A 26411-nucleotide genomic window follows, 5' to 3' on the forward strand; every position below is an offset into this window, starting at 1 on the left:
CTCCGGGAATTGTTGTTCACGAACTAGCGTATTCAAAATGACATAGTATTCTCAATTACAAACTGATACTGTAACTTTATCAGCTGGGGGTGATTTAACAAAAGTATACTAGTTACACTAGGCTGCAGCAAGACATTTTGGGGAAAAAAATCACAATTATGACGATCTTGTTCTTCCGCATAGGCATACCAAGAAGACAGCCCAGTTTGAGGACCCAGTTGATCCCGCCCCTGGGCTTTAAATATCCAAGATGGCGGTGGTCTGTTTGTCCCGGTGACCAAGTCCCATAGATGATAGGATGCTGAAGAATACCGGCTACTTCCGGGGGCTCGAATGCCCATTTAGGGAGTGTTGTCGGCGCCCGTACTGTCACTTTAGGCACCGGGGGAGGGCAGCCGGGAACGTAGTTCCTGAAGAGACCCAAGTCGGGGCGGGTGAGCAGTTTTTTTTTTGCTGTAGGACAAATTCTACGTGCCAGACTTCAGTATAGTTGTGTCCTTAGGAAGATGGACCTCTTTGTCCTGACAGCTGTTTGTGTAATAATACATTTTATGTTGCGCTACGCGCGCCCTTTTAGCGCCTCCTGACAAGTCCTTTGTTGTTGTGGTGCAGCTTGGACGAACACAAAACAGTCACGATTCGAATAGCACCCCCAATACAGTCCCTTTGTGCTTTCATATAATGCTAGTTTTTCTTGCTGAGGAAAATAAGTCTGTTTTCCCCATTAGGTCCTGGGCTTCTTCTTTTGCTACATTTCTTTGAGTGGGAACATTAACCTGTGCAGCAGTTGAGTACCAATATCAGCTGGTGAGCTGGATTTGTCACCATAAAGTGGCAGAGCAACAAACCTGGAAGGCTCAGCTTTTTGAATCTCTGAAATATATATATATCAATTTAAAAGGTGAAACACATAGCTGACATAAAGTGAGTTAAATATACACTGGCCAATGTGTAACACAAGCTCTGGCCCGGACTGGCAATCTATGGATTCTGGAAATGTCAGAAAGGCTCCTGTAAGGTGTCATTTATTGGGCGTGTGTGTGTGGGGGGGGGGGGGTTGTTTGGGCTTCTGTGCACTTGGAATACTGGGGCCTATTTTGACTCAAGTCCAGACCTGCACATGCTACTATCCAAATTGCCAAGTACAGACTCCATTGTTAGGCAGTTGCCGACAGAACAGATCAGGCCAAAAAGAGTTAATCACTTTGATTATTGCACATATGTAGTATACTGTGTGCTTATATGATTGTATGTTTGATTTAAACCATATTGCCACCAGAAAGAGATACTCTAGACCTGAATACATTTAACAGGAAAACAGACCCTGCAACTTATAAGTTTGTTCTTGAGCTAGGCATCTCTACTGTGGCCACTTGCCCTTTGTTTCAACTTTAAAGATGATACTTGATAGTAAATATTAGCCCACCTTTTTTTATACGCTGTGTGTGTCATGACTGACTGCCATGCTTACTTCAATGCAGGATCTAAATCGCTTTTAGAGTTGCCACAATCTCTTCTACTTTCCAAAGAAGCATGGTTGTGGATTATGTCTGTATCTGGCAAACTAAAAAAATGTATACCGGTAGTTTTAGATTTGATGTCCAAAAATACTTCTAGTTTAACCAAAGTTGTCACTGATTGTGTTGATTTCAGTGGTATAATGACCAGGCATATGATCTGCCCTAAATATCTCTTAACCTGAATTGTCTTTGACAAATATTAGCTATGAATATTGAGACATGTTTTCAAAAGACAGGTATAGCATCTGTTATATAGAATGTTTGAGACCAAGGGTTTGTTTGTTAGAGGATTGCTTATTCTAAGATAATTTTCAATTGCCCTTTTTTTTCTTTTATAATTTTGCAATTATTTGCCCTCTTGTGACCCTTTTGAGCTTTCTTATTGGGGTCACTGACCCCATCTAAAAAAAGATGCTCTGCAAAGCTACTGATTTATGTTACTGCTACTTTTTATTGCTTTTTTTTTTTATCTAGGCTTTTTTTTATTCATACCCTAGTCTCTATTTCAAATCTATGCATGGTTGCTAGGGTAATTTGGACTCTAGAAACCAGATTACAGAAATTGCAAACTTAAGAGCTGTTGAATAAAAAGCTAAATAACAAACCACAATTAAAAAAAAAAATGTATACCAATTGCAAATTGTTTCAGAATATCACTCTCTACATCAAAATAAAAGTTAATTTAATGGCGAACAACCCCTTTGATTAAGATATATCTGTAAAAGTAAAGCCGCATTCTACTTCTTGGCCCTCGGTGAGCAAGATAAAAACAATTTAGCAGTCCACCAAGAGCCCTCTGTATAATGGGCTTCTTTTTTTTTCACAAGCTTTAAGGGGAACTCCGGCTTCCAAACCAAAATTTGATAGAGGCCCACATAACACAAACCCCTAATATATCCTTGACAGTTACCTGTTTCTTCAAAAAGTATGAATAAATGCCATTTTGAAATGCAGCTGTTTACCAGTTCTTCTCTTTCGACATCATATGAAATCCTGAAAGGGAAGGAGAGACTAAAACATTGATGTAACTAAAACACTGATGTTACAATTTGTAACAACTACTCCACAGTTTACAGACAGCATGCAGGAACTACATAACCCAAAATGCATTGCACTGTGATGTTCTTTTCCTTATTGAAATTATGTGTGCAGGGAAATTTCTGGTTTAGAGGATGTAGGCTGAAGACAGATGGCTGTTGATACAAAGTAACAGTAGTCTGCCAGCTCAGCAAAGTAGTCAAAGATCAGCAGGAGAGCAGGGGGCTAGGCTTAGGGAACTGTCAGAAACCATTAAAAATAATGAAATGTCTGCATATTTTTTAAATTATTATATTTTATGATTGTATATTGCAAACTTGCTTGAAATTGTTTACTTTTCAAAAAGCTTATGCTTTTGAGGAGTTCCCCTTTAAATAATGCAACTGGGTAAATGGAGGGGAATACTGGTATGGGATGCGTTAACCGGAATCCCGTTATCCATAAAGTTTCAAATTCTGGAAAGGCAATCTCCCATAGACACCATTGTAATCAAATAAATCATTAAAAAATGATTTCCTTTTTCTCTTTAATAATAAAACAGTACCTTGTACTTGATCCAAACTAAGATATAATTCATCCTTCTCAGAAGCAAAACCAGACTGTTGGATTTATTTAATGTTTACATGTTTTTTAGTAGACTTAAGGTAAGAACATTTAAATTATAGAAAGATTCGTTATCGAGAAGACACCACGTCCTGAACATTCTGGATAAGAGGTTCAATACCTATATATACCTAATGGCCGCTGACTGTACTGTTGATTTGTTTTGACCTTTCTCTTTGGGGCAGAACTTTCATTTTCAGATTGTGTCCTATTTTGGGGAAGCAATCACAAAACCCTTTTTGCAAAACAAATAAGTAAAGAAATGCACAGATGCTATAAGAAATGCCATTTGTGTAATTATGAGGTTTCTTGATAACCGTTTTATGAATAATAGATCCCCTAATTTTATTTGTATGTCTGATTTGGCTTCCAGCTCACCAAAATTACTTTACTCTTTCAGAATATGACCCATACAGCCCAGAGCTTCAAACTCTGCTGCCAGGCAGTGCTGATGATGTTGTACTGGGGGCTATTTCTGAACCAAGATTGGATATTCTGGAGCTGGAAAGAGTCAATAAAGCTATTGAGGCAGTAAAGAGTGAAGTGGAGAGAGAACAAAGAAAATATAAAGAGCTGCTTGAGACAAAAAAGGAGTACAATGCTTCCTCAAGCAGTGTTTCACAGACTGATGCTTATTCTCCATTGGAATATAATCCAGGGAGTTGCAAAAATGGCACAACAGACTACAATCCCACACCACTATCAAAACCAGACAAAGTATTTTCCAAATATACCCTGAACGATTCTGGTGAAGGGAATAGCAAGGGTAGGTTTATGGAGTATGTTCCAACTACAGTTGCACCGGCCGCAAAATACAAAACAAACAAGTATGTCATTGATAATTCTAAACCACCTACATATCTAGAATATGACCCTATGTCCAATTACTCAGCTAGGCTGTTAAGCAAAGAAAGAGAGCAAAAAGGGACCAAAATATGCAGATTGGAAAATCAAGAAGAAATGTACTCCCCTTCAGTCAAAAAGGTTTGCAGGAATGCCTCTGAGAATTTGGTTGACGCTCAGTTTTCTGATTCTGGGGACGAGACTGAATCACAGTATTCTCCACTTAAAGACCGAAAACTTACATCTAAAATAAAAGAGGAAGCCTTGCCCATAGAGAGGGCCATCAAAGCTGAAGGAAAGGACAGGTTTTCTGGAGAGGTGAAGGAGATGGCTGTACAGTACAATATGGAAGATATTGGCCAACTGGTTACGGCTATCCAAAGTAAAGTTACTATTGTCAGCAAGAGTGACTCAACCAAGGAGAAGGGGAAAGTACATAATTTTGTAAAGACAAAAACGGGTAAAGATGCTAGTATTGGAAAAGCTGGTAAAAAATCTTTTGCACTAAAGCAAAAACCCGAGACCCACAAAACAGAGAAGGTTAAATCCAAGAATCATAAAACGGACAAGAAAAGTTCAGTTAAATCCTCTGCAGAGTCAAACAAAAAGAAGTCGGGAAAAAATTTGAGCAAAGAGAAACCGTTTAGATCTGAAGAGGACACAAAGGGTGGAGTGAAAAATGGAAAATATAATACAAAGTTTACAAAGAGTGAAACAGCAGAAAAGTCTAGGATATCTACAGGTAGTATAAAGGCTAGGCCAAAGCGACGGTCTCTCAGTCATGCAGATTTATTTGGGGATGAGAGTAGTGAGGAGGATATAAAAAAGAAAAAACACCGGTCACGTGATTCTAGAGCAGGGTCAAATAAAGGAGGACATAGCGACACCGAGGAACATTGCAGTATACAGAATAGCAAGGTTCTTCAAAGACCTTCAACACTGTCTGTAGATGAGATTGATTTCTCACTGGTAGAAAAAGAGGTGGATTCTGACTCTGATCCAATGGAGGAGTGCCTGCGGGTATTTTATGAGTCTCAAGATGTAAAGACCGAGGACAAGGGCAGAATTGCAAACCAGGTAATCTACATTACATTTGTTAAATAATTTGGGTTGCATTAGCCTCAAAGTATGGGACCACCGGTAAAGGTAGAATAGCAAAAATAAATAAATAAATAAATAAAATCTGTATTGACAAAAAAGAATAGGTTATTAAACAAGGCATTCCAAATTCACAAGAAACTGATCTTAGTTCAGTGTTTAAGATTCTGATCCAATCCATGCTGCTAATACTGTTAACAGCTTCATAAAAAATATCCAGAAGTTTCTATATGAATGAGCATCTTAACATAATTTCTGGGTATAAATTTAAGATATGAGGAAAGCATGTTGCATTAAAGCTATGAAAACCTGCCATATAAATGCTTAAATTATACAATAAATTGTCTTAAGGTTAGCACCCACTAGTCTTTTGCAAAAGGCACCAACACCGATTTTTCAACTTGCCAACAAATCCAACTCATTAGCACCTTACGTGGTAGGTAATTCTAAACAGCAGTGTTTTGCTGCTATGGTTTATAAAAAAAAATAAGATGATATGTAGCCATGTTGGCAGGCATTTACGTTGACTTTGGCAAAAGTGCAATAATAAGCAAAAATGTGTTTCTCTTATACATACAGTATACAATACAGTGCTCATCGATTGACATTACAAAAAAATTTCTTCTGGCACTATGTTATGATGTGGCATTAGATGAAAATGCATTGTGCATTTTCATTATAGGAAAAAAGATATAGGGTAGGAAAGCTAGTATATTAATAAATCATGAACCCCCTGCTGCTTAAAACATTACCCCTAACTAAAACAATACAGTACTTAGTTTATATATATATTGCATGATGTACTCCTTGCAACAGAACTGGTTTTACTTAGTAGCCTTCCAACAGACTGCTCATCTGTTGTACATCGCCTGCGAGTGACAAGTTTTGATTTATGAGAACAATTCCCAATCCAACACTTGAATATGAAAGCAAGCATGTCTGTTTTGTTGTGTAATGTTGCTGACTGCATCCAAATACTGTGGAGACCACATTTAAAGACCCCCTGCCTTAATTATCCAGTTATCTTCTAATAGATTGTTATGAGTTATAATCTCAAGTATGTAGGTATAAAATTCAGTAGTGTTTTACTTTCATAGGTTAGAGGAAGCTTTAGAGCACTTCGTTACTTGTGCCACTTTGCAATATGGCCTGGGATAACCATCGAATGCGGAGTTATAACTCCAGTTTCATGTGAGATGGACTATAGTCTGCCATTGATACTTTGAGTTCATTTTTACTTTATATACATTTTGTTATATGCCAGCCTCAAGTACAAAGCAAGATATCAGAAGAGACTTTGACCACTTTATTTCCTGGACAGAAGAGGAGAATTTCTCATCTCACCAACCCACCTAATGTAAGTGGTTTTCTTTTTTTTTGGTAAAAGGTGCTGTTAAAATCATTTTCGATTTTGATTGAAATGAATGGGATGATTCTTAGTTGGAGGTCGCTTAAGAAATGAAATTCCCCAAATTGCCTTGTGAATTACCTCCTTTAGAGGTAATGGTACATGTAGCACTTGTCACCCACTTGTGTAAGGTCTAGTGTTGTGTAAAAATACAGTTGGTGTCACTGTTTGTTTGCATACTGAAATAAAAAACTATACTATTAATTGATTATCATTAGTCTCTGTGTGTGGGCCCTTTATGACCATGTTTTGGCAGTAAATTGCCAAAGTAATCCGTAAATTGTACCTCACCTTTAAATTGAAGATGAGAAAGAAATATTCTGAGGCAATTTACAATTGGTATTTTCTATCTGGTTACTAGGATTGATTGAGGGGCTGGAAGATATATACGAGAGGCATTGAATAGAACTTAATAAAAAGTAACACCCATTTATTATGAAGCACTGCAGAATATGTTTTATATTATATTATATATATATAATATATATATATATATATATATATATATATATATATATATATATATATATATATATATATATATATATATATATATATATATATATATATATATATATATATATATATATAAAAATATATATATATATATATATATAAATATAAATACTTGTCATTAATAATAGCATTTGTTATTTGGTTTCTGGGTTCAGAGACCCACATTTAAAGGATGGTAAGAAGCAGAAGAGTCCACTTATGCATGCTAAAATGATCTCACATCCATGATCTTACTTTCTATATAATATATTTTGGTCTTACCGGTCAAGAGTTTGAGTATGATCCATGGGGAGGTTTATTACGAACTCTTACCCAGTAGGTTTAACTTATAATAGCAGATGCTATCATTTTATTTTTAATATATTCCATAATTTATATGTGAGATATTGATTTTCCATACTGATAGGAAGAAGTTTCTAGCAAGCCTGTAAGCCTACCATGCCGCCGCTCAACACCTCAGGAAATGTGTTATCTACGAATCCAGCGAGCACAGGAGCAGGCTGTACAGCTCCTTGCACAGCAGGAAGTAAAAAAGTTGACAAGCACTGCTCCTAAAACCTCACTGTCTCAGCCGGGGGCAAAGAAGAGAATAGCGCATGTGCCTGATATTCCATCATCCAACAGTCAGGCAGTTACCCCAGGTGAGTCACAAACCTGCCCCTGCCCTAATTGACTTTTCCCAGGACACTGACGCTGCTCCGTTTTTGGTCCTTTTGAGACACATAATTGGTTGTGGAGGTTGAGCCCTTTTGGAAGTTAAAATTAGAAGTGCGCTAAAGAATATCTAATGTTTGTAGATTACCAGGGCACAGATAATCCTCTTTCATAATGGCTATGGTGGAAGAGGCAACTTCAGAAAGCTGAACTGACCCATATGTTTTACCACCAGCAATTCACTCTATCACCTGTGAAAAAGCATTGGGTGAAAATTAGTTACCCACAGAAGGGGTTATTTGTTGTGGGTGTCTGATCTCCTCATCTACTATTGCCTATATGGACTATTGCTAACAAAAAAGTCACAACAAAGGGGAAGGGAGGGGTTGTATACAGATCTGGACTGGGGTTCAGAATATGCCCTGGCATTTCAAGTACACGGAGGCCCAAACAGGCCCCCACAGGCTTTATGAATAGTGACTATAGTCTATAGAATTTTACAGCAGAACCCTCTGGCAGAACCTACAGATTGCCAGCCTGATTAGTAAATAGTTGCCTTATTGCTAGAGCGAATGACACCCTAGCAATCAGCTGCTGAACAAAAAGTAAACTAATGCAAAAATATAAAAAACCAAGACCAATTGCAGATTTACTTAAAACACCCATTTGTGCTATGGCATGGATTAATGACAAAAACAATAATATAATCATAGAAACTCTCAAAATATTCAGCAGAATTGTTGGCAAACTAGACCTTCCACATTTCAAGTACACTATGTCCAAACAGCCCCCCTTTGGCCCAATAAATAATGACTATGGCATCTTACAGCAGCCCCTATGCCATTTGCCACAATTCCGCCCACCAGTCTGGGCCTGGTTGTAAACTGGTAATCAAATTATTAGCCTCACAAGCACAAAATATGGAGTAGCTTTAGTTTCCCTGTTTAGCTCAAGAAATAACAAAAATATAGAATTTCCATGATTTAAACAATAGACAAAAGGAAGGTTCAGCACAAGTCCTATTCATTGAAGTCATGTTAAACAAGAGGGTATACTGTTCCTTTATAGTAAGCCTCTTCTTTAAACATTCATGCTGAAGTACTGTATTGTTTTACAAGCAGTTGATAATTTTGTTGTTAGGACGATGCAAACACCAGTGTCTACGAGTGATTTGCTTTGTAGGCTTATCCCTTTACTTGTTCAAGTTATTTTTGTCTCATATACAGTGTACTGTATTTTGTTTAATTTAGAAATGGAGAACGCTGCTTCAGTTGGTATGGTTTCATCACCCAGTGGTTTATCCTCTGCAATAAATACTCGAACTCTGTCTGGCATGGCATCCAAAACCACCACCACAGTAGTGCAAAAGAGACAGGCACATGCACCATCACTACAGGTACACATTTGTATACATTACGGTCCATTCCCCAACTAAAGTCTGTTAAATTAGCCAGGCTCTCTTAAAGGAGAAGGAAAGCTACAGAGGCATTTTATTGCCTATAGATTAGCTGCAATAGTGCAAGCTAGAATGCTATATTTATTCTGTAGAATGTTTTACCATACCTGAGTAAAAAGCTCTAGAAACTCTCTTTGTTTGTTTAGGATAGGAGCTGCAGTATTAATGTGGTGTGACATCACTTCCTGCCTGAGTCTCTCCCTGCTCTGGGCTCAGATTACAGTAGAGAAGGGAGGGGTGGGGGGAGAGGAGCAAACTGAGCATGCTCTTGCCCAGGGCAATGAGATTTAAGCTGAAAACAGGAAGTCTGATACAGAAGCCCATGAGTACACAATAGAAGGAAAGAAATGTGCTGTTTCTTTTGACAGGGGACTCAGAGCAGTATTACTTTGGGGGTTTACTGGTATATTTAGATGGACCTTTCTGATAAGGCTTACTTAGTTTTAACCTTTCCTTCTCCTTTAACATCCTCTGATTTACTTTTCTACTATTTTAGATAATATTTTGTGGTTCCACCAATTTTTTTAATGCATTTGAATTGCTACTTTTTCTGGATCTTACGACATGTTTTTCTCTTACGGCTCGGGGGACACAGGAACCACGGGGTTAAGCTCCTCCTCCAGGAGGCAGGACACTGATAGCAAAGCTGAAACTCCTCCTTCTCCCTCCTCTATATACCGCCTGCTTAACTCCCCTAAATCAATCAGTTTTTTCAGTGTCCTGCTTCCAAGGAGGTAGGGCCTAGGCCTCTAGGAGGCCCTACTGGTAGTGAATCTACGGTCAATGATTAGCATTGACACCCGGGGTGAGACTGGAGTCAGGGACAGTCCTGTTCTCCATAGTTAGCCCCCATCGCGGGATTCCTCGGCTGGGGTCTGTAAGTCTTGCTGCAAGCTGGCCATCCATCACGTAGGGCCTGCCAGCACGGCAGGACCCTGACTGGCCAGACCGAGAGGCTCCTGAGGGGAGTTCTGGGGTCCCTGGAAGAATGGTAAGTACACCGCTGGTGCACTTTCAGGGACCGCACTTAACCTGCAGTTCTCCCACCGACGCACAGGGGGGAAGGAGAGGCAGCGGTGAGCGGCTCGGTGCAGGGCGCCGTCGGGAGTGGGGCATTAGGACCCAGAGCAGGCGGCTTCTGATGCGTCTTGCCGTATGACGTCACTTCCTTCCCGGCTCCTCGCGCCATTAGGACGGCGCTTCAAGGCAACGTCTTGCGCACTGGTCTAGCGTTCGGTTGCGCCATTAGTGTGCGCGCTTAGACTTATCCCCAGCGGGACGAACCTTGCACGGGTGGCTGCTGCTTCTCCATCTCCTTCGTCTATCAGGGGCAGTTGGTGGGGGAGGGGAGTAGTTTGGAAGTACACGTCCCAGCGGCCTAAGGCTGCAGGGGGGCCATGTTTCCCAGGGGAGGGAAGACAAGGGCCTCTGCCTCAGTAACTTACCTTGCCTGCGCTTCATGCAGTGCCAAATTTCCCAGGGGTCAGGGGGACCCGACCTGTGCAGCCTGCACAGCATCAGGGGAGACTTCTAACCCCTCCATAGCACTGGAGGTGTCAGATTTGGCAAATGATGCTCCTGCTGGGGGCTCTTCAGGGGCTTCAGCTGCCCATGCCTATTCGGTGGGGGACAGTCCTCCTCCTTGGGCGCTTCAACTGTCCCAATCCCTGGCTAACCTACAGGGAATTGCAAACCTATCATCATCTCTGGATAAGTTTGTGTCTCACCTATCCGCTCAGCCTCAGGCTAAGCACAGGAAGGCCCCGAGTAAGAGAAGGGTGCCTCTATCCGCATCATCAGGGGATTCTGCGGACGATATTGGTGACTCTGAGTTTAGCGAGGGTGAGATTTCGTCCGCGTCTTCAGAGGGTATTCCTGATCCGGACAAGGAGGTACCGCATGATATTCAAGGAATTATCAGAGCCATCAAGACTTCCCTTCAGTTGGAGGATCCATCTGGAACGGGGTCGGGAGCCAAGGGACCCTTTAAGCGACAGCGTAAACAGACTGCCGAATTTCCTTTTCACGATCAGTTGGGTGAGGTTATCCAACAGGAATGGGACTGCCCAGAAAAGAAGTTTCAACCTTCACGCAGGTTTTCTCGTTCTTATCCCTTTGCCAGGGATTTAACAGAGAAATGGGGCGTTCCTCCAGCAGTAGACGCTCCGGTGTCACGTTTGTCCAAGAATACAGCTCTTCCTGTCCCAGATGCGGCAGCCTTTAAGGATCCCACCGACAAACGCCTTGAGGGGTTCTTACGTTCAATTTTTATTTCTGCAGGCTCCACCTTTAGGCCTATCATTGCAGCGGCGTGGGTCAGCAGGGCTATGGCGGACTGGGCTCAGGAGCTCCTAGATGGCCTCAAGAATAATTTGCCCAGGGCAGAATTATCTTCCCTAGCTGATCAGATGGTGGATGCCAATGCATTTCTGGGAGACGCTCTTCTGGACTCATTGCAGGCATCTGCTAGAACATCGGCCACGGCAGTAGCAGCGCGCAGAGCACTCTGGCTGAAACATTGGACAGCGGATCTCAGCTCTAAGAAGGCCCTAACATCCATGGCTTTTAAGGGCAGACGTCTGTTTGGGGACGAGTTAGAGAAGATAATTTCTCAGGCCACTGGGGGAAAGAGTACTTTACTGCCCCAACACAAATCCCGCATCCATACCGGCCAGAGGCGCGGCAGGTTTTTTCGTGGCTAAACCTCCAGATCATCTAGAGAGGCTCGAACCACATCTTCTTTCCGAGCCAAGAACAGGTTTCAACATAAGAGCCGTCAGGCCTGGCAGCCTCGGAAGAACCAACAGAAGCCCTCCCCTGACAAGTCCTCTTCACAATGACAGGACAGGCCCTCCGGTGCCAGATCAGGCAGTGGGGGGTCGCTTGCTTTGGTTCCGGGAGGTATGGCACGACTTGGTGTCAGATGCGTGGGTTCACGAGCTGGTAGCGGAGGGGTACAAGATAGAGTTTCTATCTCGTCCCCCAGAACGATTCTTCCTTTCCAGGATTCCTCAGAGAGATCCAAAGAGAGAGGCCTTTTTCACTGTGGTTTCGGGACTTCTTCAGGCCGGAGTTATCGTGCCAGTCCCAAAAGACCAGATCTTCCAGGGTTTCTACTCAAATTTATTTGTGGTGCCCAAGAAGAATGGCTCTTTTCGACCAGTTCTGGATCTAAAGGGTCTAAACAAGTTCATCAGATACCGTCGATTCCGCATGGAGACTATTCGCTCGGTCATAAGATCCTTGAGCAGGGACGAATTTCTGGCATCCCTGGACATCCAGGACGCTTACCTGCATGTTCCCATCTGGCCAGGTCATCACAAGTTCCTACGGTTTGCTTTTCTCCAACGGCATTACCAATTTGTGGCTCTCCCGTTCGGACTATCTTCGGCTCCACGGGTGTTCACCAAGATCATGGCAGCGATGTCGGCGGTCCTACGCCTTCAGGGTATTTCCATCACGCCATATCTGGACGACATCCTGGTAAAGGCGGCATCCCTGGAACAGGCTCAGAAGCATCTGGCAATCACCATCAGGACATTAGAGCAATTCGGGTGGTTGATCAACCGGAAGAAATCCTTCCTAGTTCCATCCCAGGTAATGCAATTCTTGGGACTAATTCTGAACACACGTGCCCAGAGAGTAGTTCTGCCGCGGGAGAAGCAAGAGAGGATGCAATTGCTTGCTCGGCAGCTTATCCAGAGCAGAACAACGTCGGTGCGGTTTGCCATGCAGGTTCTGGGATTCATGGTGTCAACCATGGAGGCAGTACCATTTGCGCAGTTTCATCTGCGACCTCTGCAACTGTGCATTCTGCGGAACTGGCGGAGGTCCTCTATGAATCAGAGGATCAGGTTGGATCAGGTGACTTTGCAGTCTCTACGGTGGTGGATAGATCCAGTACATCTAGCAGAGGGCCGACGGTGGGGGGATACTCAGTGGACGATTCTCACCACCGACGCCAGTCTGACCGGATGGGGGGCAAGATTCGATCAGAGATCGGCCCAAGGAAGTTGGTCTCCCGCGGAGTCCAGACTACCCATAAACGTTCTGGAGCTACGAGCAATATATCTTGCTCTGCGCCATTGGGAGGTGCCCCTGACGGGTCTTTCAGTACGAGTACAGACAGACAACGCGACCGCAGTCGCATACATAAACCACCAAGGGGGAACGCGCAGCGCCGCAGCCTGGTCAGAGACGGTTCAGATTCTATCCTGGGCGGAGGAACGGATACCAGAGATTTCCGCAGTGCACATTCCAGGCATCCAGAACTGGGAGGCGGACTACCTAAGCAGGAATCGGCTGGACCCAGGAGAGTGGGAGCTCCTGCCGGAGGTGTTCGACATGATAGTCAGCAGGTGGGGTCAACCAGAGGTCGATCTCATGGCGTCTCGACACAACAGGAAGGTTCCAAAATTTTTCGCCAGAAGCAGAGACCCGCAGGCAGCGGGAGTCGACGCAATGACCCTACCGTGGAGGTTCAAGATCGCATACATTTTCCCTCCAATTCCAATGCTTCCTCGAGTTCTAAGACGTTTTCGACAGGAAAGTTTGCATCTCATCGTCGTGGCCCCATTCTGGCCTCGGAGAGCCTGGTTCACGGACCTAATAGCAATGTCATCGGGAGACTGGTTCCACCTACCAAGACGTCCCGACATACTGCGTCAAGGGCCCATATTGCATCACAATCCAGGACTACTATCCTTGACGGCATGGCTGTTGAGACCGCTATCTTGAGGGGAAAGGGTTTTGCAGATACGGTGATTGATACAATGATCAGGGCTAGGAAGCCGTCTTCGGCCAAGGCATATTACCGTGTCTGGAATGCATACGCATCCTGGTGTGAGACCAGGGGAGTTCCTTTTGACCAGCTCGATATATCTCGAGTCTTGCTATTCTTACAGAGGGGGCTCGAGGGCGGTTTGAGTTTGGCTTCCCTCAGGGTGCAGATTTCCGCATTATCAGTGCTCTTTCAGGAGAGATTGGCACTAAAGGACGACATACGTGTCTTCCTCCAGGGGGCTGCCCATGTAGTGCCTCCTTTCAGACGACCGGTCCCGACATGGGATCTCAACCTAGTTTTGAGAGCCCTACAAGATCCTCCGTTTGAACCTCTAGGGTCGATTGAGCTCCCGGTGTTGACCTGGAAAGTCATTTTTCTGGTGGCTATCTCATCGGCCAGGCGGGTCTCTGAGTTGAGTGCTCTATCCATAGATCCACGATACATGGTGTTTCATTCCGACAAGGTCGTTTTGCGAACGGTACCATCCTTCTTACCCAAGGTGGTGTCTGCATTTCATGTCAACCAGCCTATTGCGGTTCCATCTTTTTGTCCGAATCCAAAGAACGAAAAGGAGGTTCGCCTACATTCCCTGGATGTTGTCAGGGCATTATCTACATACGTAGAGAGAACAGCTTCGTTCAGGAAGTCCGAATCCTTGTTTGTAATTCCCTCAGGTCCTCGGGTAGGGACAGCGGCATCCAAGGCCACCATTTCAAGGTGGATCAAAGAGACTATTCGGCAGGCTTACATAGCGGCCCACAAGAGCCCCCCGGAGGGGGTCAGAGCTCATTCGACTAGGGCCCTAAGCACTTCCTGGGCTTGGAGGAATGAGGCCTCCGCTGATCAGCTGTGCAAGGCTGCCACATGGTCCTCAGTACACACTTTCACAAAATTTTATCGTTTTGATACTTTTTCATCTGCTGAAGCGAGTTTTGGCAGGAGAGTCCTGCAGTCAGTAGTTTGTTCAGACTGAAGCAGGCAGTTGGTTTCTGTTCTTCCCTCCCTGAATTATCAGTTAATGGGACTGCTTTGGTAAGTCCCCGTGGTTCCTGTGTCCCCCGAGCCGTAAGAGAAAAGGAGATTTTTAGTATAACTTACCGTTAAATCTCTTTCTCTCTAGGCATCGGGGGACACAGGAACGCCCACCCTGAAACAGGTCGTTGTTGGCCAGACATGGGAAAGGTTCTCCCGTGGCCTTAACTTTTGTTACGTGTATATAGTTTTCTTGTTATCGTCTTGCTATCTAACTGATTTAGGGGAGTTAAGCAGGCGGTATATAGAGGAGGGAGAAGGAGGAGTTTCAGCTTTGCTATCAGTGTCCTGCCTCCTGGAGGAGGAGCTTAACCCCGTGGTTCCTGTGTCCCCCGATGCCTAGAGAGAAAGAGATTTAACGGTAAGTTATACTAAAAATCTCCTTTTCTGTGATTTTGTCCTGATTTTCCCCACACATGTGTGTCCTGTTATATTCAGTGAAGTTAAGAGGTTTAACTACTAACCAGATGCATCTTTAGACTGCATCTCATACAGCCATAAACAAATCTCCTTTTGCTTCATGTTGTACATCTGGCTGTCAGAAAGGTCTTGTACATGATGTCCCATAGTGTAACAATGTTGCAATGCTTAAACTTTGTCATTAACAAAGTAAAACTGACACCTGTGCTAAAATATTTTGCGTACTTAAAGGATATGTTGCTTGAAAAATGTCCCTGATTTTTCATTCTCGTGGAGTTTACACCTTTTTTCTGGCCCTCTAAAAAATGTGAAATTGTGGTTTTACTGTGCTGTGTTTAATTAGAAAAGAGAAAGTTGTAGCTTTTTTGTAGTTACCAGAAACATTGTGTAAAGTGACTTGAGGGGTGGGGGGCACATGGGTGATAAATATTTACTTTTAAATTTGCGCTGCATGCTGAGGATCAATTGCAAACTCACTGAACAGTTATGTCCCATGTGGCCCCCCTTGAAGTGGCTGATTACCTCAGAGTTAGAGAGCTGAAAGTAGTATTCAATTCTGTTATGTTAGACATCCAGTCTCTCCAGCCTTTATTAGAAATATTTTTTATTTAGCACAGCCTATCTATTTACCCAGTTGTTATTTGTACACTGAACTGTTCCTATAACTGTCTGCCATCGCCCCTCTCTCTCCCCGCACTGTGCATTAGATGGCAGAAGTGCCCAGGCTGCTGCGCTGCTCTGCATTTTACGGTCAGGTTTTTTTTCAGGGGTTTCTTTTCTACTAATGCACAGTGCGGGGAGAGGTGGGTTTGCTTCTTTCATTTAAAATAAATAATTTCATAAGCACTATTGTCTAATGCAGGGGTCCCCAACCTTTTTTACCCGTGAGCCACATGCAAATGTAAAAAGAGTTGGGGAGCAACACAAGCATGTAAAAGTCCCGTGGCATGCCAAATAAAGGCTGTGATTGGCTATTTGGTAGCCCCTATGTGGACTGGAAGCCTACGGGAGGCTCTACTTGGCACTATACATAGTCTTTATGCAATTAAAACTTGCCTCCAAGCCAGAAATTCAAAAATAACCACCTGCTTTGAGGACACCGAGAGCAACATCCAAGGGTTCGGAGAGCAACATGTTGCTCGCGAGCTACTGGTTGGGGATCACTGGTCTAATGTTTAAACATGATTTTTTTTCTCTTTCCTCTTAAAACACACCTAAACATTTCCATTCTGCAGTGCTGAGATCTGCTCTAATACAGATGGCACTGGTTTCTATTTCATGCCCATCTGCCCTACATGCTATTGATTTAGCTGTGTAGCAGTACCTTTTCAATTTACAGACATTGTGGATACTTTACTGGCTTTATGAAAGCACTTATCTTTATTGGTGTCCAGTTTAAAAGAGTTGATGTGGCAGTGTTGTCCCTTCAGAAACAGAGGCCTAGAAATTGTACATTTTGCTGATTTTAGTCCCTTATTCTGTCTGCTATGTTATCACCAAGACTTGGTTCTACCTTCAGTACAATTAACTGAACCCAAATTAGATCAAAATGAATGCTGAAATTTAGTGACCTGTACACTTTTCCCTTCCAAGTGCACAGCAACCCAACTTTCTAAAACAAAAATAGAAACTAACAGTATACATCAGATCTGATAAATAATCTTGCAGAATGAGGATTGTATAAGTGTATGCATACAAACTGGTAAAGGTTAAACCACCAAGCAAGAAAACTAAGAATATGGATATTTATTCTTTACAGATTGTCCTATCTTGATATTCATTCAGTTCTCTATGCAGTATCCCTTGACACAGGTTGGTTGTTTCCTAACTGCACACATGAAAAATACATCATTAAAAACATTTACATTTATCCTCTTATTTTCCGCTGTTACCACTGCTATATAATGTCTAATTCTCTCTTTCTCAATGTATTGACTATCATAAGAAAATCTCCCCTATGCAGAGTGCCACCTTGAAGAGACCAGTAATTCCTGCTGAATTTGGTGCTAAAGTTCCAACTTCTGTACGACAACGTTACCTCAACCTTTTTATTGATGAGTGCCTACAGTTATGTGCTTCACAACAAGAGGCATTTGACAAGGTATGGTTTGGAAGTACAGGTATGGGACCTGTTATCCAGAATGCTCCGGACCTGGGGTCTTCCAGATAAGGGGTCTTTCCATAATTTGGATCTATATACCTTGTCTAATAGAAAATCATGTAAACATTAAATGACCCAATAGGCTGGTTTTGCTTCCAATAAGGATTCATTATATCTTAGTTTGGATCAAGTACAAGCTCCTGGTTTATTACCACAGAGAAAAAGCAAATTGTTTTTAAAAATTTGCATTATTTAAATAAAATGGAGTCTATGGGAGAAGGCCTTTCTGTAATTCGGAGCATTCTGGATAATGGGTTTCCGGGATAACGGATCCTAAAACTGTATAATCAAGTGTTACTTATTCACTTCTGTGGTAAAGTCATAATTTCCCTTTTCCTTCAGGCTCTCTTTGAGGAAAAAGGGGTTTATAGTCGTAGCACAAGTCGTAATATTTACTTGAATGTGGCAGTTAATACTTTAAAGAAACTGAGAAATCAAGGACCAAGTAATAAAGCATCTTCATCTAGTGAGTATTTCAAGTATATACAATTTGAGGTTTTATGCATTCCTAATAAAGTGCTACATGTTAAAGAAACACGTTGTTTCTTTTAGGAATGCATGGAATCCTGCATTCAGTTTGGGATTTGGCCAAATCCAAGCCTTTTTTTCAGCAGGATTTGGCCGAATCCATGTGCTTGGCCTGGATTTTTACCCCATAACCACATTTCTTTGACAGGTTTGAGTGTTCATGATAAAATGAGTAAAATGTGTAGTCTTCCTTTTGTAGGTAAAATGTTGATTGGTAAAGATTTGAGTGACATTGACACACAATAAAAGTTATCCTTGGCACAGAACAAGAGATGAATCCAAGGATAAATATGACGAGAGAGAGATTTTTTTCCACAAAAATGGGCTAATCTCTGTTGCTCAAATGGCATGAAAATGCATTAAATTGCAACAATTTATATTTTTTTCATTTATTTTTACACTTTTAAATTATTGTATAAAGCATTTTGTGATATTTCCTAAATATTTTTAAAGCTGTGGAAAACTTGCAATGGAGATTAGTCAATTGTATTTCTCGTGTTAAATAAGATTTTATTATTAAATTGTATAAACTATTCCCGTTGTTTTGTGAAGACTCTGCTTCTCAAACATACTGGAACATTGATTTAATTATTCTACATTTATTTCTTTTTATATCAGAAAGCATGAACAAGAAAGCTGTATCTCATGAATATATCCTGGGAGGAAAGCTAGCAGCAAAAAACAGTTTTTCTGTGCAAAGCAACAGTGGTCACAGAGAGGAGAAACTTTCAGGTATTGACACTTTTAGGCGAGAATTACATTTGTATTCATAATTTTCATTTTATTTTGGACATTTCCACCATATGTAATAAAAGGCACTAAATTGGCCAGTAGCAGTAACCCGTAGCAACCAATAAGTTGCCAGTAAATGCTACCTGGTGATTGGTTGATATGGGTTACTGCTGCTGGGCAAACAAAGGGGTTAGATTTATCAAAGTGTGAGATTAGAACTCACCACAGAAAAACTCACTCACTTTCTAATTTCCCCAAATAACAACAGGACATTAACACCTGCAAAGTGAACATAAAAGAAGAAAACACATCAACATAGTTTTGTAAATAAATAGTTTTATGAAACTGGACTTATTTTGATTGAAAAAACAACAAAAAATTGTATTTTCAAAGATCACTGCTCAAATTAGTCCACACTGGCAGTAGCCTGACTTCAGTGCTAATAAATGAATTTTTGAGTGCAAGTACTGTTGAAAAACAGGCTTTGAGTACTGCAGAGGTTAAGCTGCAGTACCAGCCAATTTAGATCGAGTTCATTAGGGTACACCTTTTGAGTATTGTCACTAGCTCTTTAGCTTAAGTGTTGGGAAACCTTTCCTTTACATAAGCTAAAGTAGAAAAAGCTGAACTGTTTTTTAATAATGTAAGGACCCTATTTATAAGAATTGGTTAAGTTTGCATTCTACTTTGAAACCAATAACAATATAATGATTCAAGAATGATGCCTTTTATTTTAATTTTTCCGTACAAAATTGGAATAGTTCTGAAGCAAGGCCATATTAATGTAGTTAATACAGTAATAAGTTCAGCAACAAGAAAGGCATAGTACTACAGGTATGGTATCCGTTATGCAGAAAACTCCAAATGATGGTAAGGGAATCTCCCATAGACTCCATTTATTTTAATCAAATAATTAAAAAAATCATTTTTTTCTCTGTAATAATAATTAAACAAAACATTGCACTAAGATATAATTACTTCTCTTTCAAAGCAAATTAATCTTAAGTATTTATAGGGGTTGTTCACCTTTGAGATAACTTTTAGTATGATGTAGAGAGTGATATTCTGAGACAGGTTTTTGAGTTATTTAGCTTTTTATTCAGTAACTTTCCAGTTTGCAGTTACATTAATTTGGTTCCTAGAGCCCGAATTGCCCTAGCAATCATGTACAGATTTAAATAAATGACTGGAATATGAATCGAAGTGGGCCTGAATAGAAAGATAAGTAATAAAAATGAGTACATTTGTAGCCTCATAGAGCATTTGCTTTTTGGAAGGGGTCAGCAACGAGTCAGAAGAAAAAAGAAAATAACTATAAAAAATAAATAATGAAAACCCATTGAGAAGTTGCTTAGAATTGACCATTCTATAACATACTAAAAGTTACCTTAAATGTGATCCACCCCTTTAATGTTTTAATCATTTTTAAGTATGGCGATCCAAATTACAGAAAGAAACCGGAAATTTTTTTTCTCTGTTTTTGCATATTTTGTGTGTAGTTCCCAGGCATTAAATAAACTTTTCTCTGGTTTGGAGTCTTGCTTAAAGGGGTAGATTTTTTACTTTAAGTGGAATATAGACAATGATATTCTAAGATTTGCAATTGATCTTTATTTTTCTTTTAAGATTATGTAACTTTGTGTTTTTAATGCTCCATTTTGGAAAACGAACACAAAGCAAATTTGATTGCGAAATTCTCTTAGTACACCAGTTATCTCTATCCAATACATGGAATAGAAGTACATTGACTCAGAGGACCACTCTGAATAAGATTGAATTAGTTTATTTTTAAGATGTAAATCCGCTTTAAGATAACACAGAAACCCCCTTAGAGTGAAAATAATGGCAATAATTTAACATCCAAAAATATTATACTATAATATTATAAAATGATATGGTATGGGACCTGTTATCCAGAAAGCTCAAGACCTGGGGTTTTCCGGATAATGGATCTTTCCGTAATTTTTATCTTCTTACCTACTAGAAAATCATGTAAACATTAAATAAACACAATAGACTGGTTTTGCTTCCAATAAGGATTAATTACATCTTAGTTGGGATCAAGTACAAAAAAGGAAATAATTTTTAAAAATTTGGATTATTTCATTATAATACATGTCTATAGTCTATCGGAGACAGCCATTCCGTAATTCGGTCCTTCTGGATAATGCACATGATGCTTCTTGTGTAGATTTAAAAGGGATACTGACATGTATTGTACTGGAAACTACAAGTATGCCTTTATAAAGTGTGCCTGACATTAATTTAATGTTCTAAAACCAGCAATTTAGGTCCCCATCAAGAGCCAATATTAGCAGCCAATAGATTGTTTCGGCCACAACTTGTGAGCGAAAGTCAGGCAGATGTCGATTGGACAGGTTTAAAAAGCCCGTCAGAACGCTCGATCCAATCGTCCTTATTCTCCTCGTTGTTATCCGATCATAGGGCCCTATTAGGGTCACATGATCGGATCAGCCCAGCAACGTAACTAGAGGGGGGCGGGCCCTGGCGCGGGACGCGCAGCCGGGCCCCCCCTCCGTACGCCCGGAACTGGCCGGAATAAGTGGCGCCTGAGCTGCCGGGGGGCTCTTAGGGGTTCGGGCCCTGGCCCAATCGCACCCCCTGCTCCCCGATAGTTACGCCACTGGATCAGCCGATATCACTCACCTCAAGCGAGGACGCCAGATCTCTGTATGTATGGCCAGCTTAAGTCTCCTCCTCCTCAGTCCCCTATTTATTACATGTGCTAGAAAATAACTTTTTAAGCACGAAAAGGTATTGGAACACTAAGGGACAGATTTATCAAAGATTTATCAAAGTGTAAATTTAGAAGTCTCACATTTTGATAAATCTGCCCCCTAGTATGAATGTATATTGAACAAAAGTTCAAAAGTAAGTGTTTAAGAATACCAGTTGTTTCAAAGTATAATGCCTACCCCCTACCCTTTGTAGACCCCCCTTCCCTCCTCCCCCCCCCACCCTAGGTGGTACCTGGGGCAAATGCCCTAACTTTTTACTTACCCCGTGGTGCAGATTCTGTCCCCCATAGTTCACGGCAGCCATCTTCTTTTCTTTGTTAAACTTCGGAAGCAGACCTTTGTTTTCGGCACATGTGCAGTTGGAGTAATTTTCCAGACCCAAGAAACTGCGCATGCGCCGAAAGTCACAAACATTTCCAAATTGGTTGCTTCTGAAGTTTAACGAAGAAAAGAAGATGGCTGCTGTGAACTCCGGGGGACAGAATCTGCACCGAGGGGTAAGTAAAAAGAAAGGGGCATTTGCCTCGGGTACCACCTAGGCTGGAGGGGAGGAGGGAAGGGGGTTTACAAAGGGTAGGAGGGTAGGGGTTTTTATGTTACAAGTTTGTTTCTCCTTTAAGTATTAATGTTATTCTTTGTGCATATTTATTATATGTTAAACAGATGCTGCTTTGTATAATAAACTGAAAGATTATATGCTAAGTGAAGAGCAAATGCAAGAGCATGGATACCCGAGGGCTCATCCTGATAAAGCTGGAAAAGCCGTGCTTTTTAATACAGAGGAAAAGAGGAGCTCGGATTGTAAGTAAAATGATTATTCTTCTAAATGAAACAGCACATTAAACAGCAGCAATGTGTATAAGTTTGCTAACAAGCTGAGAAAACACCAGCATAAATAAGTTTGGTCTTTTTTACATGACGCAACTTTATTTTGGGTTGAATTATTTGCTAGCACAATTATGCCCCTTTACATTTGAGGAAGCCAGCGTTCACAGTAGGTAATGACACATGGAATATTTGTCACGTCTATGGGAGTAAAAACAACCCTTCTTGTCTATTATGGGTAAAATGTGAAACGTGTTTAAAATTATATTAAAGGGGCTGTAATATCCTTTTTTCAACATGAGTTTGTTGAATAAGGCTGTTCTGCATATATTTTTTGCCTATTCTTTTAATACATTTGTTTTACTACAGCTGAACAGGGCAAATAATGTACAGAACGTACAGTATTTTCTCTCACTGGACTATGCAGTGGTGTATTGGTTCAAACTGATGCACTGGGTTTTTGCAAAGAGAGGTGGTGACAAAAGTGTGGGTTTTTTTTAAACACATTTTAACATTTAACATCTGAAGTATGTTAGAGAAAGTATATAACTTTTTTTTATTCTTAAGAAAATAGGTTCCTTAACACTGCTTTTCATTTTTGTAGCTTCCTGCAGAGTGTGCTGCCGCTGTGGAGCAGAATATTTGGTGTCTACTAGTGGAAACTGTGTGCGCAGAGAGGAATGCATCTATCATTGGGGTCGTCTGCGCAGACAGAGAGGTGCCGTCTGACGAAGGGAGGGGCTGAGAGAGCCACAGACAGTGTGTGAGAATTGCAGGGCTGCAAGAGGAGTGATTTAATTGTATGTGTGGGGGTGGGGGTTAGCATTTGTATAGAAAAAGTCATTTTTGGATTATTAAAGAAGTGTGAGAAAGAAACAGGTTTGTGTTCTTAGAATGGGATTAGAGGCTAGGTGATCCTAGTATATTTGCATAGTCCACGGAAAAAAGGGCAACATAAATTTCCTTTTACTCAGTTTACAATTCTTTCTTCTTTGGTTTCAGTGCATGGCGGTTGGGAGACTCATTACAATTGCTGCTCTGGAGCTGTTGGATCAACTGGTTGTCAAACAGCCAAAGTAAGGATTTTTTAAACTTCTATATTATTTTATATTTCTTATAAAATACTTTACATAAATCATGTTTTGAGTTTTAATTCAGAACACGATTTAGAGTTTTAATTCGGAATTCCAGATTTAACATACTCTTGCATTTATATGCATTTATAAAGCACCAACGCGTTCTGCAGTGCTAAGTTGTTTTAACACCATCTCAGTTGTCATTGGCCCACTGGAAACTCTTTTATAAGGAAACCTAAGTATCTTCCCAAGGCATCATTTATATCTAATAAGTTAACAAGAGGGTTGGGTTTTTCTTTAGGGGGTGTTTTAGCTGTTTCTGCTAGTGTGGTATCTGAATCTTAACAACACCAATAACCAGTGACATGTCAATATCATAACTGAACTTCATAAGCTACCCTTGGAAGGATTAAAAACTTGTATTGGACTTCTTATCACCCCTAAGTCCTTCAGTACAAAACAGAATCATAAAAGTCACAAGTCTTACAAATAGTAGATAGGATTACCTAAACCAGATACAATCTAGAGACCCCAAAATATGAGTACTTCAGTGAATATTCATTGCCCCTACAAACAAACCACACTGCCCATGTTTTACGTACTGTAAAAGCTCTTAAGAGTTAACATAACATCATATATAATTTCGGTAACAAAATCTTCTGAATTATTCAAATAAGTAAATATGGCTTTCTACTCCAAACTATAGAACTGCAGATGTTTGCTATAGTGTTTCCTATATATATTTTCTAATAAAACATACTAGAAATGTATATATAGCAACGATACCTCTAAAACTGCACTTGCAGAGTATGTCCAGGATAGGTTACATTGTAGATATATATATATATATATATATATATATATATATATATATATATATATATATATATATATATATATATATATATATATATATATATATATATATATATATATATATATATATATATATATATATATATACACATACACAAAACATTAATTACATTAATGTTTGCTATAGTGTTTCCTATATATATATTTTCTAATAAAACATACTAGAAATGTATATATAGCAACGATACCTCTAAAACTGCACTTGCAGAGTATGTCCAGGATAGGTTACATTGTAGATATATATATATATATATATATATATATATATATATATATATATATATATATATATATATATATATATATATATATATATATATATATATATATATATATATATATATATATATATATATACACACACACACAAAACATTAATTACAATCATAAATACAAAGTACAGTTACAATAAAGATTAAGAGCTTTGTGTCAGAGACAAGAGAATGAAAGTGCCTGCCATGTAGAGCTTACACTCTAAATGGAGGGGGTATCTTACAGGGACAAATAGGAGCATATTAAGTGTTGCAGGGTGCCACTGCTATATAGCTGCCAGTTGTTAGCCATTAATGCAGCAAGCATGGGCGTCCACAGAGGGGGGCAAGAGGGGTCAGTGCCCCCCCCTGGGACCAGCAGACTGACCATCTGTTTATTCGGGCATTTGCCCTAGGGGCCGCTCTGTATTTTTGTAATGTGGGCCGCTCCTGATCTATAATGTTCATTTCAAACTGTGGGCTCTAGGACCGCTCCTCCGTCCCAGCTCCCACTGTGGCTCCGCCCCTTCCACTCGTCTCCGTTCTCATGCTGTGCTGTGTGCAGGCCTGCCTGCCTGCCATCAGGGGGGAACAAGGAAGAAAGTTTTGGGCCAGGCAAGGATTTAGGCTCAAAGGGGGATTAGCCAGCCCCCCTTACGAGCGTGGACATCACTGATGCCGAAGACGGAAGTACAGGAACTGATGTGGTAAGAAGGGGAAGCCAGCAGTCACTGTGCTTCTCAGGAATCTCTTTAGCCTGCACTCTGTCTCTCTCTACCCCTCTCTCTCTCTGAGTCTTTGTTTCTCTCTCTGCCTCTCTCTCTCTGTCCCTCTGTCTCTCTCTCGCTGCACTCTTTCTTTCTCTCACTGCACTCTGTCTCTCTCTGTGAGTCTCTGTCTCTCTCTGCACTCTGCCTCTCTCACTACACTCTCTCTTTCACTGCACTCTGTCTCTCTCTGCACTGTCTCTCTCTCTCTCTCTACTCTGTCTTTTTCTCTCTCTGCACTCTGTTGTTCTCTGCACTCTGTCTCACTGCACTCTGCTTCTCTCTGCACTCTGACGCTCTCTGTGAGTCCCTCTCTTTCTACAGTCTCTATCTGTCCACCAATGAAGTTTTTTTTTTAACTTTTATGGGGGGCCCCTATCCTAACCACCAATTGTTTTTTTTAACTTGTATGGGGGTCCCTGGTAACCAGTGGGTTTTTAGTGTTTGTTTTATCTCCCATGTTTGTGTGGCTTTTATTACTGTGGTGTTGGGTCTGGGACTGTCATCTAGATTATGTAGGTACCCAGCAGAATGAATTGTAAAAAAAGAACATGTGGCTACATGGGGTATTTATGCATGTACTTGCCCCTGTGCTATCTGTTTGTGAGTTCTGGGGGTATTTATACATGTACTTGCCCCTGTGCTATCTGTTTGTGAGTTCTGGGGGTATTTATACATGTACTTGCCCCTGTGCCATCTGTTTGTGAGTTCTGGGGGTATTTATGCATGTACTTGCCCCTGTGCCATCTGTTTGTGAGTTCTGGGGGTATTTATACATGAACTTGCCCCTGTGCCATCTGTTTGTGAGTTCTGGGGGTATTTATACATGTACGTGCCCCTGTGCCATCTGTTTGTGAGTTCTGGGGGTATTTATACATGAACTTGCCACTTTGCCATCTTTGTGTGAACTAGGGTTGCCACTTGTCAGACAACCGGTATTTTGAAGGGTTGCCCGGGTCAAATTAGGGAAAGTGTGCAGGATTCCCTTGATTGACCCGGCGATCGGCTGATCGCCGTGGCATAGCTCCACCCCTTGATGGCAGTGACACACCCACCTATCTCACA

At 41.0% G+C, this 26411-nt stretch overlaps 1 protein-coding gene across 8 annotated transcripts in view; it reads left to right on the forward strand.

Annotated features, from left to right (window-relative positions):
• The first annotated feature begins 206 nt into the window (after window positions 1-206).
• Window positions 207-26411, forward strand: part of rexo1.S (REX1, RNA exonuclease 1 homolog S homeolog) — a 39658-nt gene continuing 13453 nt past the window's right edge. For 3 of the 8 annotated variants that reach the window (XM_041579879.1, XM_041579878.1, XM_041579877.1), the window contains exons 1-12: window positions 207-434; window positions 3562-5081; window positions 6367-6459; window positions 7433-7667; window positions 8931-9076; window positions 17335-17472; window positions 17875-17998; window positions 18679-18792; window positions 22215-22352; window positions 22981-23094; window positions 23379-23452; window positions 25067-25286. In XM_041579879.1, coding sequence (XP_041435813.1) covers window positions 299-434; window positions 3562-5081; window positions 6367-6459; window positions 7433-7667; window positions 8931-9076; window positions 17335-17472; window positions 17875-17998; window positions 18679-18792; window positions 22215-22352; window positions 22981-23094; window positions 23379-23452; window positions 25067-25255 — 3021 coding nt within the window. In that variant the 5' untranslated portion in view covers window positions 207-298 and the 3' untranslated portion in view covers window positions 25256-25286. Of the gene's footprint in view, window positions 435-3561; window positions 5082-6366; window positions 6460-7432; window positions 7668-8930; window positions 9077-17334; window positions 17473-17874; window positions 17999-18678; window positions 18793-22214; window positions 22353-22980; window positions 23177-23378; window positions 23453-25066; window positions 25460-26411 lie in introns of those variants that run through there. The other 5 variants (XM_041579876.1, XR_005964953.1, XR_005964954.1 and 2 more) reach the window with 5 other exon arrangements.

Source organism: Xenopus laevis, chromosome 1S (genome assembly GCF_017654675.1).
Source record: "Xenopus laevis strain J_2021 chromosome 1S, Xenopus_laevis_v10.1, whole genome shotgun sequence".
Taxonomy (NCBI): Eukaryota; Metazoa; Chordata; class Amphibia; order Anura; family Pipidae; genus Xenopus; species Xenopus laevis.